At 38.6% G+C, this 21,403-nt stretch overlaps 2 protein-coding genes across 2 annotated transcripts; both read right to left on the reverse strand.

The window, feature by feature from the left end:
* Positions 1-3,049: 3,049 nt before the first annotated feature.
* Positions 3,050-3,985, reverse strand: LOC101404048 (olfactory receptor 4D10-like). The gene has a single exon (XM_004437415.3). The coding sequence runs from the start codon at positions 3,983-3,985 to the stop codon at positions 3,050-3,052; it is 936 nt and encodes a 311-aa protein (XP_004437472.2).
* An 11,904-nt stretch (positions 3,986-15,889) lies between these two features.
* LOC101409011 (olfactory receptor 4D11-like) lies at positions 15,890-16,825 on the reverse strand. Its single transcript, XM_004437764.2, has one exon. It carries the CDS (start codon positions 16,823-16,825, stop codon positions 15,890-15,892), a length of 936 nt encoding a protein of 311 aa, XP_004437821.2.
* Between the last annotated feature and the right edge of the window lie 4,578 nt (positions 16,826-21,403).

Here is a 21,403-nt window from a genome sequence, read left to right on the forward strand (position 1 = left end):
CTAGAGAAAAAGAGCTGCCTCTCCCCAAATTCCAAACTGAACTCATTTCTATGACTCTCATTCCACAATATCCTTTTTGTTAATGTTTCTTATTAACAAAATTCTGTGCTGTCTGTCACTGAAGGTTCACCCTGGAACACAGCATCTTGTATATTTATTACATTATTTTTAATAAAACTTTATGAATACTAATGATACATCTAAATTTCAGTTTTTATCACTCTTCTTTTCTCACTCTTGTGCATAGACACACAGACATCACAGACGTTCACACTCATGTAGAGTTATATTTCTTACCTAAAATCTCCAACTTTCTTCTCCAACATCTTAGATAAGTTCACACGAACCTCGGGAATCATTCAGCTTCAGAAAATTCTGTTAAATACCTTTCAAAAGGCCTCTGATTTCAGTGGCTTCTCTTCTATATTTATGAGGAAAACGCCAGACTCAGGGAATACAGTTTTTACTCTTATGCACTGATTCACAGTGCTCCATCATATTTACCAATTTCTTAATCCCAGGACTAGTGTGAGAATTGTCAAAGGGAATGTAGTTGGATGTGGCTGTGGAAAAATTCTGCTGATAGTGAGGTGGTTTCAGTGGGAGCAATTAAGTTGTTACTCAGGCACATACGCTTAGGAACACATTTTTTGTCCTTGGTCTAAGATTTTCTAGCATCAACAAAGATTTTCTCCTTGACCAAACACTACTGAAGATCCCCTGAATTTTTCAACTAGGCCTCCACTTTTGGACCTCCATGCTTGTCTCTATGTTGTCTAATTTTATCAAAAATCGTGCTATGTCAGTTTAGCCAGAATCTCCCACCCTCCATATTGATCAACCTCAATATGGAATCGGTTCCTTCCTCATCCTCCACGATTGCCCAAGTGGTATCTGATCACCCAGGTCTGCCTTCAGCAAGAATCCTGTGAGGTTAGTTTAGCCAGAATTCCACCTTACCCCTGATGTCTCCTCTTAATAGTGTTTCTATTGGGAAATTTTTGTCTGTTCTTAGGGATTCTGAACAACTTCCTTAGGCAGTTTCACCCATGTAGGGTGATTCCTGAAGTGTGACACACAGGTATTGGAAGGAGCCATTAGACCTGAAGGGGTTATGTAGGCGAGAGTGTAGGAGATCTCAATGGGCTGATGAACAAAGTGGATGATGGAGTTGTCACAGGATACACATGTAGCCAGGAAATCCACACTGGATCCATCTGCTAATTCCACTTGCTCGATCTTCAAAGTTTTTTGAAATTCTCACCACTTCCGCCATACTACCCTAAGGGATGTCTTCATTATTTCTATCATGGGACTATTGCAACAGTCTCTTAATTGATCTCTCTGTTTTTGTCCTTCCCTTTCTTCAGTCTATTTATAACAGTAGCCCCTGCAATTCTATTAAAACATGCATCACTGTTCCTCTCTTCAAAGCCCTCCAAATGTATCCCATCTTATTTAATGTGAAAGTCAAAATCCTCACAATGATCTAATAGGTCCTCAAGGCCTGGTCCCATAGTCCCCTTATCTCTGTGACCTCAACTACTACTTCTCTCCTCTTTGCTTCCTCTCATCTACTTACAAAGGCCTACTTGTTGTTTCTTGGATGCTCTGGGCACATCCCTACCTCAGGGCCTCTGCATGTCTGATCTGTGGACTGAGATTTGTACCACAACATGAACATTTTTCTAATTTCAAAAATTTTAAGATCTAGGATCTACCCCCATAAATCAGGGGGGTGTGGAACAACTCCCCGCAGTTGGAAATAGCATAATATGTAAAAAAATAAAAGCTGTGCTGATATATTGAGTAACATTTTGCACTTCATGCCAACATTTTTGCATGTATATGCATAGTCTGAAGCAGCTTCATAGGTTTCTGGCATTTTTAGGGAGTCATGTTTACAGAGAATAATAACAACAAATCAATTGTTTTTTTAAACCATATTCTCCAATGATTTGACGAGCAGAAATGAGTGAGAGGTGATATTCATCATTGAGTTTTTTAATTCAGTAATTTTTGAATGCTTTCTTTGTTCTGCTTGCTGTGCTACATGCTCAGGATACAATAAATAAATCATAGTCCTACTGGGGGAGATAGGAAGAAGGAAACAGGGAATAGGAAACAAGGCCCTGAGTGCTGTGGTCCAGCTAATCCCAGGGTGCTGAGGGAAAGTGGAGGAGGAGCGGCCAGCAGGCCTGGGGTTCAGAGGAAAGTCAAGGTAAGGACCTTGCATGGGGTCACAGAACTCACAGTTGATGAAGTAGATATTCTAACTCAAGCTCTGCTAACTATAAGGCACTGCTCTCAACCACTGGAGTATGGGGTTCAGATGGAAAAATCTTCAAGTAATAGTTATCTAATTTATTGATATGATAGAATCAGAGGAGGAACTTAATTTGGATGTGTTTACTTACTAAGATGGGATTACTTCATGAAAGACCATATAGAATCCAATGCCCAATCAGCATAATTTTTTAATACGTGTCTCAGCTCCCTTCCTGGTAACAGCAAATGTAGCCAGAGTGTCTGAGTATATATTGTTTTTCAATTTCTTATTGATAATTTTATTTAGACAATTGGAGATTCCCATGTAGTTGTAATAAATAACAGTGAGAGATCCCACCCTAACCCATTTTCTCCCAATGATCATTTCACAATTCACACGTATATCAAAACATCAAGTTGTGCATCTTAAATATATACCACTTTTATTTTCAATTATGCCACGACAGAGTCAGGAAAAAAACGCCCACAACAGTTCCAACGTGATAAAATTGTCTGAGTGTATATCAATTCTATTTTCTTATTTCTTCCAAGGCTGTATTGCAAAAGCAATATCCACCTCTCCAGCTAACAATTTGATTTCTCTACTTTCTTTTGTAACATGAAACCCATCTTTTACATTATTATCGCATGCTGATCAGAATCTTTGCATGTCATGTATATCTTAGTGGAAATATAAAATTATTCAGAAATCCTTTAGTCCATACAGTTTATTTGATGGAGAAACATGTTAAAAGGTGGTGAGAAGGAGTGAGCGAGTAGTCTATACCCTGTCAGAAGGCACAAATCTTCTCTTCATACTCCTCATGGCTGACTTCATTTCCTGGTTCCTCAGAGTGTAGATCAAGGGGTTCAGCAGAGGGGAGATGACAGTGAAGGTGACGGTGGTGGCCTTATCTGTGGGGAGGGCAGAGAAGGGCCGTGCATAGACATAGATGCAGGGCACAAAGTGCAGGGTGACCACAGTGATGTGTGAGGTGCAGGTGGAGACGGCTTTCCTCCTGCCCTCCCCTGCCTGAGACCTCAGCATCATTAGGATGACTGTGTAGGACACAAGCAGTAAGATAAACCACAGTGTGGTGAGCAGTCCACTATTGGAAATCATCAGCAGCTCAAGCATAAAAATGTCTGTGCAAGCGAGTTTGAGGACCTGGGGGACATCACAGTAGAAAGTGTCAAGAACATTGCATCCACAGAAGGGAAGAGGCACCAGCAGAGAAATCAGCACGATAGAGTGGACAAAGCCCCCCACCCAGGAGGCCACAATGAGGGCAGTGCATCGCCCCCTACTCATGATGGTCACATAGTGCAGGGGCTTGGAGATGGCCACATACAGATCTAATGCCATCACAGACAAAGAACATGCATCCACCCCCCCAATAAGGTGGAAGAAAAACATCTGGGTGAAGCAGCCATTGAAGGAGATGGTCTTTTTCTGTGACAGAAGGTCCACCAGAACCTTGGGAGCTGTGATGGAGGAAAAGCAGATGTCGGCAATAGATAAATTACGCAGCAAAAAATACATGGGGGTGTGAAGGCGAGACTCACAGGTCACAGTGACCATGATGAGGAGGTTTCCCAGCAGAGTTGTGACATACACCCAAAGTAGGAAAAGATATAAGATCAGGTTCAGTTCTTGATTCTGGGTTAGGCCAAGGAAAATGAATTCTTTTACCCTGGTGCAGTTTTTCAGCTCCATTGAGTCATCTTCTTTCTCTCTCTTTTGTTTCAAGCTTCTTCATTTGAAGAGACTTGGCTATTTATTTTGTTTTCTTCCTAAGCACAAAGAATACAATTCAGAATGTTCCTCATGTGGCTGTGGTGCTTGCAGTTTGTTGAGTTGTCCAAATTTTTAAGATTGCAATCAATTTGGTGATCAAATCAAATTATCACATGCAAAGTCGTTCAGTAATTCTTTTCCTATAAAACCATTTTTGAAAAGAATAAACACTTATTTTTAGTGATGTTTACATTGCATAATTTATTTAATTAAATTGTTTTAGTTTTTAAGTTTTTTTTTTTTTATTTCACTCAGATTTATTGAATGTCAGGAACTGTCTGAAGCATTAAATACAAAGATAAGTAAGACATGGTTCCAGCCTTTGTAGACTCAGAGTCTACAAGTTGAATATTTATGTTAGCAAATATTCTGTTGACTTCAACAGGGTCTTGTCTTGCAAAAAAAGGATGTCATTCTGTTCCTTTCTTTCTTTCTTTTTTTTTTTTTTGTGAGGAAGATTAGCCCTGAGCTAACGTCTGTTGCCAATCCTTTTTTTGCTGAGGAAACTTGGCCCTGGAGTAATATCCAAGCCCATCCTCCTCTACTTTATATGTGGCATTCTTGCCACAGGTTGGCTTGATAAGCGGTGCACAGGTCTGTGCCGGGATCCGAATCTGCCAATCCTGGGTCACCTAAGCAGACCGTGCAGTCTTTTTTTTTTTTTTTTTTTAATTTTTTGTTTATTGCAGTAACATTGGTTTACAACATTGTAAAAATTTCAGGTGTACATCATTGTACTTCTATTTCTGCATGGACTACATCATGTTCACCACCAAAATACTAATTACAACCCATCACCACACACATGTACCGAATTATCCCTTTCACCCTCCTCCCTCCCCCCTTCCCCTCTGCTAACCACCAATCCAATCTCTGTCCCTATGTATTTGTTTATTGTTGTTATTATCTACTACTTAATGAAGGAAATCATACGGTATTTGACCTTCTCCCTCTGACATTTCACTTTGCATTATACCCTCAATGTCCATCCATGTTGTCACAAATGGCTGGATTTCGTCGTTTCTTATGGCTGAGTAGTATTCCATTGTGTATATATACCACAGCTTCTTTATCCATTCGTCCCTTGATGGGCACTTAGGTTGCTTCCTTACCTTACACCATGCACAAAAATTAACTCCAAATGGATTAAAGACCATGCAGTCTTAACCACTACGCATCCTTGCTGGCCCCGTCACTCTGTTTCTTATTGTAGTGTTGCCGTGTCATGAGTCAATTTCCTTGCTCTTGGCTGTTTTATGTCAAATTTCTTAAAATTACAGATTATTCCATGTAGATAACTCACTATCGTGATTAGTTTATACTAATCCGATGATGTGCTTAATAATTATTTTAAAGTATATAAAATATATTATTGGGAAACAGATTGAAACAACATGTAAATCCAAATCTCTAAGAATATCATTATAATTACTTCTATTGTGATAAAAACACTTAAACCTGAGAGCTACTTTCTTAAACTTTTAAGTGCGTGATACAGTATAGCCATCGTGTTGTACAGCAACTCTCTAGAGCTTATTCACCTTACATAACTGATGTGATTCTTGCTTGTATATTGGGCAGAGAATAGAGGTAGTGACCCGCTTCTGAGAGGAGGTCAGTACTGTACCAACCACACTCTCCTCTGCCTCTTTCCCTTTGTGGATCAAAGCTAAGAGAGTGGAGGGATCCCACAGCAGGGAGAGACATTGATATCATTGGAATAACATCTGTTTTTTATAGGCCATTATTGATCATTCTTAGGAAATTTTATAATTATTATTTGCTCCACCCTATACTTAGCAAGTGAACACTTACTGCAATCTTCAAATGTATATGGATAATTTGGACCATTGTCAAATTGTTTGCAGCCTAACAGAAGTGGATGATTTGTATAAATTGATGAACATAATGGTAAAACATGAAACATGTCATGAGAAAAGTAGAGGCAGACATGGGTGGGATAAGAGATAAGAAAGGAGATATCAGGATTTCTAGTAGTGACAAAATCTAATTTTTTTGAGCATTTACCATGTGTTAAGAGTTATGAAAAGTTGGTTCATTTGATTTTCACCACCATCCTTTAGAAAGTATTAATGTTATTCTTGTTTTTCACATGAAATATATTCTGAATCAAAGTTTGGCTGAAGGAAATGAAGAGATGAAAGTAGGATGGAAAACAGTGGTTATTTCCCCCTTGAATCTTATAGATAAGGGTCTAATTTTGTATAACAATAATGTTTGATAAAGTCTGTCTGAAGCTAAGATTTGGCAGAAAGGGGCTCTGGAACCCTGACTTACATTGACCTTAGTCTGAGGCTGCCTCCCCAATAGGCAACTCAAAGGATCACAACAAATGCCCTGATGCCTTCTCTCACACTGAATGGACCACATCTGAATCCTTCTTAACATATCATCTCTCTTCCCAATAGTTAACACCCACCTTTGTTGTTTCTGTCATCGAGAAGATCATCTTGGCTCTAAAGCATTTAATATACCTGGAAAATATCAAAGTCAAACTATGTACACATAATCCATAATGACATCTCAATTTCACTATGCATAACCTTAACCTTTGCTAAATGTTTAATGTCTTTACCTAATTCCTTTGATCCTGAAACTCCAACTTCAAATTGTGTGTTATTAGGTACAGAGGAGAGCAGAACAGTGGTGATATTAATTCTTGAAAATTTTGTTTCTGAAGGCAGAGCCTTTTGGAAGACTAAATATCTTAGTGTCTTTACTCCCCTTTCAGGAGAACAAGAGCCAATTCAGAGAAGCACATCTTTATGAACTTCTGCTGTGTCCCTGTCTTATGCGCAAACCCCTCAGCCTCAGTCGTAATATAAGAATTGCAAAGGGAATAATATGGGACAAGCAAGTGGAAGTCACTGCCTGATTCTGCTGTGGGTGATGAAGTTTCAATGGGAGTTATTGAGAAGTTCCCTAGGCAAGCAAAATTGTAAACACACATACACACACAGATGGACACATTTTGATTGCTGTCCAAATTATTTAGAAGCAGGAGAGGAAGTTTATCTGCTTATCCATAGCTCAATCAGAATTTTGTTAAAACATGCCAAGTGCTGTGCCCAAGAGACTACAAGGGTCCAATTTTCATGGCTTGTAAGGCTCAGAGGACACTATATACAAATGAGTTTCAATTAGATTGCCAAAAAACTAGAGGAGAATCAGACCTCAAATCCTTTACTACCAGTCCAGTTTCTAATTATACCCAGACTGGTTATAGTGTCATGATGTTGCTTTAAGTCTCCACATGTAGAGAAACATGAATTAGATGATGTTTGGGGAATGCACATTTTTCCTGTTTCCAACACTCCACTCATATGGAATCTGTCAAATCGGTTACGGCTGGATAAGTATGTTAGTAAAGCTGTCTACAAAATTACAGTAATTATTTAAGATTCATCCAACTTATTGAATTTCTTGATCTTATACAGAATTCACTTCCACTCTTTGCAGAACGCTGATGGGTTTAGATTTACCTGCTTTATGTTTTACTTTAGTACAGTAAACTAGTCTGCACAGATTAATCCTGCATGAGACAGGTTGTGTGTTTGAGATGGGTAATTCTTTTTTTCCCCAGCTTTATTGAGATATCATTGACATATATCATTGTGTATGTTCAAAGTATATAGTGTGTTATTTGATACATTTATATATGGGAAAATGGTTATCATCTTAGTGTTAGCTAACACCTTCATCACCTCACGTAATTACCAATTCTTTTTTTGTGGTGAGATCATTTAAGATTGACTCTCTTAGCAACTTTCAAGTATTGCTACAGTATTGTTAACTATAATCACCATGCTGTACATTAGGTCCCCAAAATTTATTCATCTTACAACTGGCAGTTTGTACTCTTTGATCAACATCTCCCCATTTCCCATCCCTAGCACCTGGGGACCACCATTCCACTCTCTGTTTCTATGAGTTCATATTTTTAGATTCCACATATATGTGGAATCTAAATCATACAGTATTTGTCTTTGTCTGACTGATTTCTCTTAGCATGATGCCCTCAAGGTCCATCCACATTGTCACAAATGGCAGGATTTTCTTTTATTTCATGACTGACGATATTCCGTTGTATATACACCACATCTTCTTTATCCATTCGTCCATTGATGGACACTTGAATTGTTTTCATATCTTGGATATTGTGAATAATGCTGCAATAAACATGGTAGTTCTGATACCTCCTCAAGATCTTAATTTCATTTCCTTTGGATATATACCCATGGGCCAGCCCGTGGCTTAGCGGTTGGGTGCGCGCGCTCCGCTGCTGGCGGCCCGGGTTGGATCCCGGGCATGCACGGACTCACCGCTTCTCTGGTCATGCTGTGGCCGCGTCCCACGTACAGCAACTAGAAGGATGTGCATCTATCATACATACGTACAACATATGTATGTATACATATCATACATACATATCATACATACAACTATCTACTGGGGCTTTGGAGGAAAAAAATAAATAAAAAAAAAATTAAAAAAAAAAAAAGGCAGTCTGGATATATACCCAGAGATGGGATTGCTGCATCTTATGGTAGTCCTATTTTTAAATTTTTGAGGAATCTCTATAATATTTTCCATAGTGGCTGTACCAGTTTATGCTTCTACCAACAGTGCACAAGAGTTTAATTTTCTCCATATACTCACCAAACTTGTTATCTCTTGTTTTTTTGATGATAGCCATCTCAACAGGTGTGAAGTGATATCTCACTGTAGTTTTGATTTGCATTTCTCTGGTGCTTAGAGATGTTGAGCACCTTTTCATGTACCTGTGGGTCATTTGTATGTCTTGTTTGAAAAAACATCTTTTTAGTTTCTCTGCCCATATCTGAATCCAATTATTTGATTTTTGCTATTGAGTTGTATGAGTTACTTACATATTTTGGATATTAACCCCTTAACTGAAATATGATCTGCAAATACTTTCTCCCATTCTGTAGGTTGTCTTTTCATTTGTTGATTGTTTCTTTTACTTTAGAAAAGCTTTTTAGCTTGATGTAGTCCCATTTATTAATTTTTGCTTTTGTTCCTTGTGCTTTTGGTGTTATATCCAAAAAATTATTGCCAAGACCAATGTCAAAGAGATTTTCCCATCTAGGAGTTTTATGGTGTCACTCTTATGTTTAAATCGTTTATGCATTTCAAGTCAATTTTGTGAGTTGTGTAAGATAGGGGTCTGATTTTATTATTATGCATGCAGTTATCTAGTTTTACCAGTATCATTTATTGAAGAGACTGTCCTTTCGCCATTGTTTATTCTAGGCTTTTTTGTCACAAATTAATTGACTGTATATGCATAGGTTTTTTTCTGGGCTCTTGAGTCTGTTCTATTGGTCTATACATCTGCTTTTATGCCAGTATTATACTGTTTTGATTACTATTGCTTTGTAGTATACATTTTGAAATCCTAAGTGTGGTGCCTTCAGCTTTGTTCTTCTTTCTCAGGATTGTTTTGGCTATTAGGGGTCCTTTGTGGTACCACACAAATTTTAGGATTGTGTTCTCTATTTTTGTGAAAAATGCCATTAGTATTTTGATAAGGATTGCATTGAATCTGTAGGTCTCATTGGGTAGTACGGACATTTTACAATACTATTTCTTCCAATCCGTAAGCAGGGAATATCTTTCCATTTATTTGTATATTCTTCAATTTCTTTCATCAACGTGTTATTGTTTTCAGTGAACAGATCATTCACCTCCTTGCTTCAATTTCTTCCTTGGTGTATTATTCTTTTGATGCAATTGTAAATGGGATTGTTTTCTTAATTTCTTTTTCTGATAGTTTGTCTTTAACGTATGAAAATTTGCAGTTTTGCTACAATGTGACTATATGTGGATTCCTTTTTTGCGTTCTCTCACGATATGGTGTAAATCTGAGAATTTTTATTTTTTTTCAGTTGTGGAAATTTCTCAGTTATGTGTCATAAAATAGTGCCTTTTCCTCATTTGTATTTTTTCCTACTGGAGATCATGTCAGATGTATTGTTTATTAAATTTGTTTGTTTTCTTCTCTATGTCTCCTAACAACCTTTCTCATGTATTCTATCTCTTTGTCTATTTGTGCTCCATTTCATGGAGTTTCTTCAGTTCATTATGGTTTTCATTTCTAGAAATTCTCTTTTGTTCTTTTTACAAATCTACTTTTTTTCCTTTAATTATCTTGTTTCTTGCTTATGTTTTAGGAATATACCCTTTAAATTTTTTCTTTGAGCTTTCCTTTTTATATTATATGCTCTATCTGGTTACTCCAGTATTCAAAGTCCTTGAGAGTCTGATTGTGTTTGTATGTCTCTTTCGATTTTTGCTAATAATGGCTTGTTTCTGCATGCATTTTGTTATTTTGAATTATGAATTTCTGCTCAGTTATTTATATGGAAATCTTGGAAGGATTGGGTTCAGTGTGCATTCCTTCAGAGATGACAAATATTTATTTCTTCCAGGCATCATAGGGCATTACTAACCCTGCCTCACTCTTAGTTAATTTTTCATTTTGGGGCTTCCCATTCCATATAGGCATTACAAACTTGAATCCCGATCTTTTGTCAGAGTTTTGAATTCTCAGAACAGATTGTCTTTATTCTACTCAAAGCCCAGGCTGAGGTACACAAGTTTTACTGTTATCTTCTCTGCTGGTAGGTACATTTTTTTTTCCACTTAACCCTTTCACTGATGGAGGAGTATTCAGTTCTTTGTTTTTTGCTTTTTATCTATTTTTGGTCCTGAGCCTTTCCCTTCTTTTCCTGACGTGAGTCCTGACATGCACTTAAGTGAATGTTTGCTAGAAGCACTTCTAATGTGTGTGTGTGTGTTTAAATCAGGACTTTATTTCGTGATATGTGGTCTATCATATTACCTGAAATAGCTCTAGTACATTTTCTCCATGGATATTGGCGGTTTATAGGAAACCAATGATGTATATAATTTGATTTTGTATATGACCATCTAGTTAAATTCTTTTATTATTTTCAATCATCTTTCAGTGAATTCTCTATATTATTTTGGATATATCATCTCAATATCTGAAAATAATGCCTTTTTCCCTCCAGCTTTCCAAAATTTATATCCTTTCTCTTTTTTTCTGGTCTTTTTTCATTGTAAGTGAATTTAAGCTTAAAGATTAATATTAGTGGTGATGGCCATCAATGTCTAGTAATGGACGGAAAGGGAAATTATTGTTATTATTATTTTTTTGTGAGGAAGATCAGCCCTGAGCTAACATCCATGCCAATCCTCGTCTTTTTTTTTTTTTTTTGCTGAGGAAGACTGGCCCTGAGCTAACATCTATTGCCAATCCTCCTCTTTTTTTTTCCTTTTTTCTCCCCAAAGCCCCAGTAGATAGTTGTATGTCATAGTTGCACATCCTTCTAGTTGCTGTATGTGGGACGCCGCCTCAGCATGGCCGGACAAGTGGTGCGTTGGTGCGCACCCGGGATCCGAACCCGGGCCGCCAGTAGTGGAGCACACGCACTTAACAGGTAAGCCATGGGGCTGGCTCTGAAAGGGAAATTACTTTAACATTAATCATTAGGTTTAATGTTTGCTATACTGTTCTTGTAGATATTCTTTATCAGAATAATTCTTTTTTTTCTTCAGTTCCTGGCTTTTAGATGTTTTGTTCCCTGGTGATGTGGGTTGAACTGTATTGAATATTTTTTGCATCATTGAGATAATCCCATTGTTTCTCCTCTTAATCTGTTATTTCAGTGAATTGCATTAATATTTCTCTTTGAATTTCTGGAATAAACCTTACCTGATGACGATTTGTCATTGTTTTAATTCATTGACTTGTAATTTGCTAATGTTTTATAAGAACTTTACATCTGTGCTGAAAGATGTGATTGGTGTGTATGCGTATATTAATATGTGATATTATTAGAGATATTAGATGCTATTATCTAGTTTGTGGATAGGCTTATGCTGTCCTTATAGAATGTGTTAAGAGCTTTCTAAAATTCATATCAAAATTGGGAGTTACTGGCTCCTTAAATATTTATTGGAAATCTCCCCCAAAGCAATTTGTGCCGGGTACCCTTTCAAATGGTCTATCTTTGACAATCTTTTCAATTCACCTGCAGTTGTTGATTTATTAAGATTTTTTTCCCTTTATTTTAGTCAAGTTTGGTAATGTATATTTTCCACGAAAATTATATGCTGTATTCTATCCTATAAAGTTTTAAAGCTACATTTCATGCAATGAGTCTTTATCTCTTTCTCTTGGTAGGCTGCATGTCGAGAGAGTGCCTTTGTTTATACGTTCAACCAGAAAAGTGTAACTCTTGAACATGCCCAGATCTTTGGGAAACAAAAGCTGGGTTTACTAGAAGGGAGTATCTTATCAGGTTAGCATAAGATAAGTATCTTCATGGCTTCCAAGATGAGGAACTGTAGCCATTACATCTTTGGTTCTCTAAATTGAGGAAAATTAGGATTTTCAAACTTTCTTTTAATACCAAGAAACTGATGAACTGCGCATAAATAATGTAACATGTTATCGATGATCAGAATTTGATTATAAAAAATCTGTTTTGTACTAGTGAGTTGATGGCAGTCTCATGTGTTCCTAAAACACATGGTTGACCAAATAAACTTGTTTGCTTTTTATCTGTCTCTCTTACGAAAAGTCTTTGAGTGTGATTATGTGTATTTGTGTGTGTATGAGTGTACGTGACAGGGACTAATTACCTTGTACAGTCATGCGTTGCTTAACAATGGGGATGTGTTCTGACAAATGCATTGTTAGGCTATTTCATCACTGTATGAACATTGTAGAGTGTACTTACACAAATTTAGGTGGTATAGTCTGCTGTATACCTCTGCTATACGGTACTAATCTTATGGCACCACTGTCATATATGTGGTTTGTCATTGACCGAAACACTGTAATGCAGTGCTTGAGTGTATTTTTAAATATTGAATTTCTTAAGTTCTAAGATGAACCTTTCTTTCTTTCACAGTTTAATATCCCTGAAGTTAAGATGTGTCTTACAAACGATGAGTATATGTAATATGGTAGTGCTTCATTTATACTACTTAGCCGTTGTTAAAGTAGCAAATGCATTTTACAGTGGGTGACATTTTCAGTTCAAATACGGTAGGTATAGTTGCTATACAAAATACTGGAAACTCCATCTCTGGGTCTCTTTTCATAATGTCTAGGGGCAGTTCACTTGGGATCAAATGCTCTTACTGTTAATCAATTACATGTGGAATTTCAGAGAGTGTTAAATTAGACCTTTACTTCAGATTCAAATGTCTATTCCATCCTCTACAGGGTTCATAAAGTGGTGACAGCTTGGGATCCGACCCACTGCCCTTGTACTTGAGATTTGTATGTGGTTGTGGTGCTCATTCCTAGGCTCTTGGGAGAAGCATGTGGCCACTCTCCCTGGGTTGGTCCCCCTCCCACCCCTGGTCCCTTTTCCTTGTATCCATCTTTCTCTTCCTTTCCCTTTCATCTCCTACAGCCTCTTTATCTCCAAATGAAGCATTACCCTTGTATTAGTTTCCTATTGCTGCTGTAGCAAAATTACCACAATTTAGTGGCTTAAAACAATACAAATTTATTATCCTACAATTCTGTAGGTCAGAAGTCTGACATGCGTCTCACTGAGCTAAAATCAAGGTGTCAGCAGGCTGCGTTCCTTTGTGGAGGTTCTAGGGCAGAATCCATTCTCTTGTTTTTTGTAGCTTCTAGAGGCTGGCCACATTCGTTGTCTCTTAGACAGTTTGATCTTTAAAGCCAGTAATGTGAAGTCAAGTACTCCTCACCTTGCATTACTCTGACCTCCTCTTCTGTCTACCTCTTCCACTTTTAAGAACCCTTGTGATTACATTGGGACCTCCCATATAATCCAGGATAATCTCCCTATTTAAAGGTCATCTCTTTAGCAACCTTAATTCTATCTGCAACTTTAATTTCCTTTGCCATTTAACGTAGCCTACTCACAGTCTCTGGGGATTAGGATGTGAATATCTTGGTAGGGGGATTATTCTGCCTACTAAAACACCCTCTTACTTAGTTTTTGTATTTGTTGCCAGTCATTCTGAAATCTCCAAACTTTGACAGTGGAAGATTTTTCGAAAGGTAATAAAATCTGATCTGACCTGATTTAATTTTGTGGCAAAATTTGATCTGAATTAATGTGAGACCATGCACAGTTTTTATTAATTGCACTTAGTGGGAATATTCACACATTTTCCTGCAGAAATACTAAAGTGTTGGGTTATCGGGTGCTCCCCATGAGAGAAATGATGTAATATACAATACATGCACTGCATTATGTTTCTAAAATCTAAGAAATTCTAAATTCCCAAAACTATCTGTTCCCAAAAAATTAAAATAAGGGACTTGGTCCTTATTACTATTATTATCATAATTATTAGCCTATACTTACATTTCAATGAATCTGTTTACTTACTCTGTCTTACTAGGTTCCATGCTCCAGAGGGCGAAGAGAGGAAATAAATGCCATCCTCCCAGATAGGACTACAAGGGATCCCAAGTGTCTGTCTGGACAGACTCAGAGCATAGGTTTCTTGGAACTCTGAATGAATGAATTTGTACATTCGTTTGCCATGAATATTGCAAAACACTCATTTGTCCTGTGATGTTTCTATTCTATTGTGTACACGGGTCTCAACAAACGTTTTTGGATCTAAGACTTGATTTGGTGATCTCATAAAGACACACACAGATGCTAAGGTCTTGAGTATAAGACCCCAGACACTCTGATTCAACCATTTCCGTTTCCTTTGGCTTCCATGAAGAAGTATCTATTCAAGAAATAGAGTCAGTTTCAAATACTAAAAACCAAGATGAAGTAGAATTTGGTATCATCTTCTACAGACATTAGTTTCCTTCCATTCCACAGATTCAATCAACACTTACTTATAGCTTCTTATAGTTTAGGCACTTTTCTAGACACTGGGAATATAAAGGAGAATTAGATCTAACTTGGAGTTTTATGGGGTATTTTAATACACTGCAGTATGGAAAATGATAAAGAAGTGCACATAGGAAAAATAAAAGTATTTATTGGGTTGCATATAGCTTTTTCTTTTTTCAACTAGTAAAAGTATCTTATGCCTGAGGCAGTGGTATGAACAGTAGGACAGGTAGTTCTAGATTCTTGCTATTGCTGTAGTTATATATATATTGGATCTTTACAAAATCAGACTGCGTAAGTCCCAGGTTGCACCCAATTCTGACAGATTCACAGGTAGTGAAAGGCAATGGAGATCCTTAAAATCTAAGACTCTTTACACATACCGAATGGTTGTAGGGGGTTGTGCTAGTGCATTATATAGGTGAGTTGATTAAAAATAATGTGCACAGTTGCTGACAAGGCAGAAGTGATAGAGAAGAATGTTTACAAATAGTATTTGGTATGAAGTATATGCTTAATAAATAGTCATAGGGTAATGATTATTAAAGTGGGACCTAGCTGTTGGATCCCAGTTATGTTGAGATAGATGTCCCCGTTGCCTACTGTATGTCTGGACATTGCAGTGCTATCCTTTACCCATTTCCTGGACGCTCAAGAACTTCTGTTATATTTCACATTTGTGCCCTGCTTGCTGTCAGTTGTCCTTCAAGGACTATGTTCTATCTGCTTAACTTCCTGCTGGTGTTCCTTCTCCATACCAATGTTACAGGTCACTGATCCTTTGTGTATGTGCCAGCCTGCTATACTTGTCATCTCGTTGTTGAACCCCAACATGTGACAGCTAATATTTTAAGAAAATATTTCAATTATATTCTTGCATCTTGATCCACAATCTGTAATGAGGCTATCCCCTTTCCGAAAGAATGAGTCTTCTCTTCAGTCTCTTCATGGCTGATTTCATTTCCTGGTTCCTCATGGTGTAGATCATGGGGTTGAGAACAGGAATGATGACAGTGAAGGTGATAGAGACTACTCTGTCCATGGGGAGGGCAGCGAAAGGCCGGGCATAGACATAGATGCAGGGCACAAAATGCAGGGTCACCACAGTGATGTGGGCTGTGCAAGTGGAGATGGCTTTCCTCCTGCTCTCCCCAGTTTGAGACCTCAGCATCATCAAAATGACTGTGTAGGACACAAGAAGAAGGATAAACCACAGAGTAGTGACTAAGCCATTGTTGGAAATCATCAGGAGCTCTAGAGCAAACGTGTCTGTACAGGCGAGTTTGAGGACCTGGGGGACATCACAGTGGAAGCCATCAACAACATTAGGTCCACAGAAGGGGAGGGGCAGCAACAAGGATATCTGCACAATGGAGTGGATAAAGCCCTCCACCCAGGAGGCCACAATGAGGGCAGTGCATCGCCCCCTACTCATGATGGTCACATAGTGCAGGGGCTTGGAGATGGCCGCATACCGATCTAATGCCATCACAGAGAGAGAGAAAATGTCTGCCCCACCGAGAAGATGGAAGAAAAACATCTGTGTGATGCAACCATTGAAGGAGATGGTCTTTCTCCTTGAAAGAAGGTCTACTAGGACCTTGGGAGCAGTGATGGAGGAAAAGCAGATGTCCAAGACAGAGAGATTGCGGAGCAGGAAGTACATGGGGGTGTGAAGGCGAGACTCACATGTCACAGTGACCATGATGGCAACGTTTGCTAACATGGTTGTTACATAAACTACAGATAAAAAGAAAAATAAGAGCAAGCTTAGCTCTTGAGACTGAGTAAGTCCACAAAAAATAAATTCAGACACCCTGGTATGATTTCTCATGGCCATTGGATGCTATTTCTTCCTGCATGTACAGCTTTGAAGAAAATAACAATATTACTGAGGCAATGAAATCTAGCCAAATTTTATCTCTCATACAAAAATTGAACATACATAAATATGTTTTTTTAAATCATATATCTTATTCTTCATGAACTTGCCATGTTGCCTGGGTTAATCACTCAGTTCTACTTACTTCAGCTCCCGATTAGTGCAAGTTGAGCTTTGAGCTAGATCATTCGTTTTCCCTTGTACTCGGCTGGGAACCTCAGATTCTGTTCAAGTTCTCCCCTAGAAGTTGCTGAGGAAGAGAACTAAGGAAGGCTTCATGGAAGGAACGGTGGGTTCTCTACACCTTTGTGAGTCAGAGCGTCTCTGATTTTATTCAAATTCCACTTTGTTTCTATGGTTTAAAAGCCATTGGAGTAAATCAACCCTCAAACACCTTTCAGTAACAACATGATGGGGATCCATCTGAATAGGCTATTGTTTGAAACTCTACTGCGCACCTAATTACAATAAGTTTTCCTAATATCCCTCTGAGGTTGGGGAAAAAGGTGTGATCATTCTTACTTCAATAGTACTGAAACTGAACTTGATAAGCATAAGTCAATTTTCCAAATTCACACAGAAAATCAGTGGCAGAGGGACAGTAACACAAAATAGTTCTAGGATCTTCCCACTATACCACACTGACTACCACTTTCAGAATACATAAACCCAAGAAGAATTTGTATAAGGAACTCTTTGCAGAATTTTTCTGGCACTTTCAGTCATGGGTTTCATCAGCTCCTCAATTTCCTCTCTCCATCACAATGGAATTTTAGACCTTTCAGAAGTAACAAGTCTTCTCTTCAACTTTTTATTTGATTTCTTAGATATGCAGAGGTTGAGGGTAAATTATGGGTTTAACACAAAGAAATTGACAAAGATGGTGATGGAGATGGTTCTGTTCACAAAGAAGACAACTGAAGGAAGTAAATTATATTAAAAATTTAAAAGTTAATACCTTAGAGACAGGCACCTCCACACCCTAAGGATTCCTGGTATAAGGGGGAACGTTTATCGATCCTGACTGACTCTATTCATAGAAGACTCGCCCTAAACTGTTCGGGGAAAATTGAGAACAAGAGAGTGCTCCAGAGGGATAAGTTTGGGAGGGTCAGGGTGGAGGGGGTCCAGATGGGGACGCGTGTGTGTAACCTGATAATTGCTTCGCGCCATAGCAATTCGCGCCATAAAATGTAACTGTTTAAATGTTTTAAATTAGCCAATCATGTAAGACCGCGCCAACCTTTTCCCGCTTTATGCTTCCGAATCCTATAAAAGAGCTTGCCCCTTAAGGTTCGGGGTCGACCCCTCTGTCTCCTGCGAGAGATACGTGTCGACCCGGAGCTCCGCTTAATAAAACCTCGTGCATTTGCATCAAGCTCGGTCTCCTGTGTCTGTGGGTCCGCGCCTTCCCGAGACTGGAGTTGGATTTCCTTTTTGGAATCCTACACAACAAAAGTCCATGCATGTATATATAGAGAAAGAGCATGAAATGCAAGTTTACCACAGGAATGTAGGTCGTACAGGTAAACATGAATTTCCACCTGTGCCCTTCTTATATAAAAGTTAAGCAGTTTCCGATGAGCTTGGGATTTGCATTTCCTGATGGAGTAAAATCAACACAAGATGGAAACAATGGTTCTCCCCATCCCTGAAGGCCTGTAGGTTTTGTTACCATAGAGTCCTGGTTGGGGAGGAAGGGGCAGATTCAACTCAGTGAATTTCAATTCATTATATTTTGCCCATTTGAGTCAGGAGTGAGCAACCTTTTGTTGCTTGAGGATCAATTCAGGAAAAATAAAGTTCCTGAGAGGCTTAGGCTGCATGTACAACATTGCACAGGAAGCTAGTGGTAGAGTCAGGCTTTGACTTTCAGCCCAACACATATCCTACCATGTCATTTCAATAATTTATAAGAAGGCTTATGATGGCAGCAGCAGTGACAAAGTTAACTTAGAGTTGTAGAAAAAGACCATCCTCAGCCTAAGCGTCTGTCTGAGTCATCTGGCATTACCATATAGATAGATGGTCCTGGAAAGCATGGTGCTTGATCTGTACATAAAGAAGATTTGGGAAGGTAAGAGTCTTGAAAAATTATGTGGATAAATAAACCCAAAACATAGGCTGTGTCTCATTTGCTCTGGAGAATTTGACCACTTGTCTTGTTCCTCCAGTATATTCAGTCTCTGTGGGTACAGTCACTTCCACAGCATGTACTAATAGGTAGCACGTTTTATCCAAAAGACTTGTACTGAGCCACCCACATTGCAAGGAACCTGGACACAGTGTAAAAACTCCCCTGAGGACTCTACTCTTTTCACTTCTCTCAATTTGTTCCCTCCTCTTCATCCTCATTATTAAACCTTTATCATTTTTCCTTAGATGGTTGCAGGAGTTCTCTAACGGGTCTCCTTTTCTTTGGTGTAGTTTTCTCTAATTCTTCCTCTCTGTTGTTTCCAGGAATATCTTTCTAAGTCCTAAATGGAACCATTTATTCCTTTGTTTGAAAATTTTCAGTGGTTCTCTATTGCCTATAAAGGTTAAACTCCTCTAGTAACATCCAAGACTTTCCTCCTTCTTGGATATTATCTGGTGCCCTGTTTCCTTTGATCTTGTTTCAAGTGTTTAAATGTTATGCACATTCTTGCTGGCTCATGCCTTTGGATCTGTTCCCTCTAGCTACCATATCTTCCCTACTCTCAGAATTTCTCATCTATCCACCTTCACAAACACTGATCTTTCAACACTCAGGTCCAGAGTCTCCTCTTCTGAGAAAACTTCCCTGACACCCCTTTGTGACTCATTCTGCCCACACTGATTTCTCTTCTGGCACTTGTAACGTTTTTTTAATCTAATTTTTTATATGTCTTTCTTTCCTTAGTTCACTATAATTTCCCTATTACGCCTCAAGTTCATCCTGTCTGCTCAGTGTTTCATCCATCCTAATATCATCAAAACTTTACCTAGTCTGGGGCATGTGTTAGGTGCTCAATAAGTTTTTTTTATATTAATGAATAAATCTAGCTGGTAAGTGCACATCATGACTTATAAGCGTTGGCATTGGAGTGTGGGTGAGGGAGAAGGATCTTGATGAACACAGGCTAAGAAACTCTTTTGTTGATGTCTTTGACTTGGCCTGAGGAATGCCAGACAGAGATTTGTCTTCTGATCCAGGCTATAAAATAGCTCTGTGACCTTGAGAAAGTCACATTGCCTCTCTGTGCCTCAGATCCTCAGTTGTAAAATGTGAGGGCAATCTAGTGTGATGTGGTGTGGGACAATGTTAAGAGCTTTGGAGTAGGGCACATCTGGGTTGGAATTCAGGCTTGTTACCTGGATTGGAATTCTGGGTTGTTACCTGGAGCAAGTTCTTTATTTTCCTTCCATTTCCTCCTCTGCAAACTGGGAAGCGTAACACTTACTTCATTGGGTAGCATAAGGAGTAACTTTGATCACATTTGTAAAGTACCCAGAGCAGAGTAGGCATTCAATTAACTTGGCACCTTTCCCTTTCTCCTGAAAACAGCATCTGCCCACCTATAATGAAGTATTTATGAAGACATACACAGAATGTAAAATGCTGTTCAGTAGAAGAACAGCTTCTCTTTGAACCAACTTGATTATTTTTGTTTCAATGAACTTGGGTGAATTAACCAAGTGGACCAGAGCCTTCAGCACCAGGTCATTGGGTTTGGGAATAAGGCTGACTCTTAGTCAAAGGCAAAAGAGACCCAGTGAGTCATGGGCAATGTATGGATATGGGGCTGCCTTTGAAACCCCCACAATTTTTAAGGGAATTTGGGGTTAAAATCACGTTTTTAAGGAACGCGCTCATCTTGTGGAAAGAGGCTCTGTGATCTCCATGTACAAACCAAACCCTAAGCTGTAACAAAATGTGCTACTTATACGCAACTCAATTTTTCTATCAAATACAAGCTGCTTTCTCTTTTGCTATGCTGACTCCATCTCTGTGGCTCCTTCTTCTCAGGACTACATTCCTCCTCTCCCAATATTTAACATCTACTTCTTTGCTTTCTGCCCCTAAAATTTTCAGCTATTTTTGCAGTATCTTATACACTGGGTACACTTTTCATGCTCATCCTGTTCATGTATAATCCACAACGTCTCGCACTCTGACAGTTCAATGTCCTTACCTAAATCCTTCAGTGTCCAACCAGGAATTTACGACCTCTGAGACCGGGTAGCTGGGCCTCAGTGTGTATGGTGCTGGGGAAATATTGTGTTAGAAGGTGAAGTCCTTCTGAAGATTAGTTATGCTAGACTTCCATGTCTTCTCTTCAGCCTTCACGTTGGAAAGTGCAGACTCAAGGAGTCACGTCATCATGGCCCTTCTGCTTGTCTCAAATTGTTCCTGTCACATGCACTAGTGCCTTAGGCCTAAGCCTAACATGAGAATTAGCAAAGGGAATTTTATTGGATCTGAGTGTATAAATAGAATGGACATTCTTCTGATAGTATTGGAGTTCCAGTGGGAGTTATTAAACAGTTTCCAAGTCATTACTGCACACAAGTCCA

The sequence above is a fragment of the Ceratotherium simum genome, chromosome 34 (genome assembly GCF_057802395.1).
Source record: "Ceratotherium simum simum isolate JZ-2026a chromosome 34, ASM5780239v1, whole genome shotgun sequence".
Lineage (NCBI taxonomy): Eukaryota > Metazoa > Chordata > Mammalia > Perissodactyla > Rhinocerotidae > Ceratotherium > Ceratotherium simum.

What these genes read in the sequence shown, in the direction of transcription:
- LOC101404048 (XM_004437415.3), bottom strand. Translation starts at nt 3,985, where the DNA reads ATGGAGCTGAAAAACTGCACCAGGGTAAAAGAATTCATTTTCCTTGGC.
- LOC101409011 (XM_004437764.2), bottom strand. Translation starts at nt 16,825, where the DNA reads ATGGCCATGAGAAATCATACCAGGGTGTCTGAATTTATTTTTTGTGGA.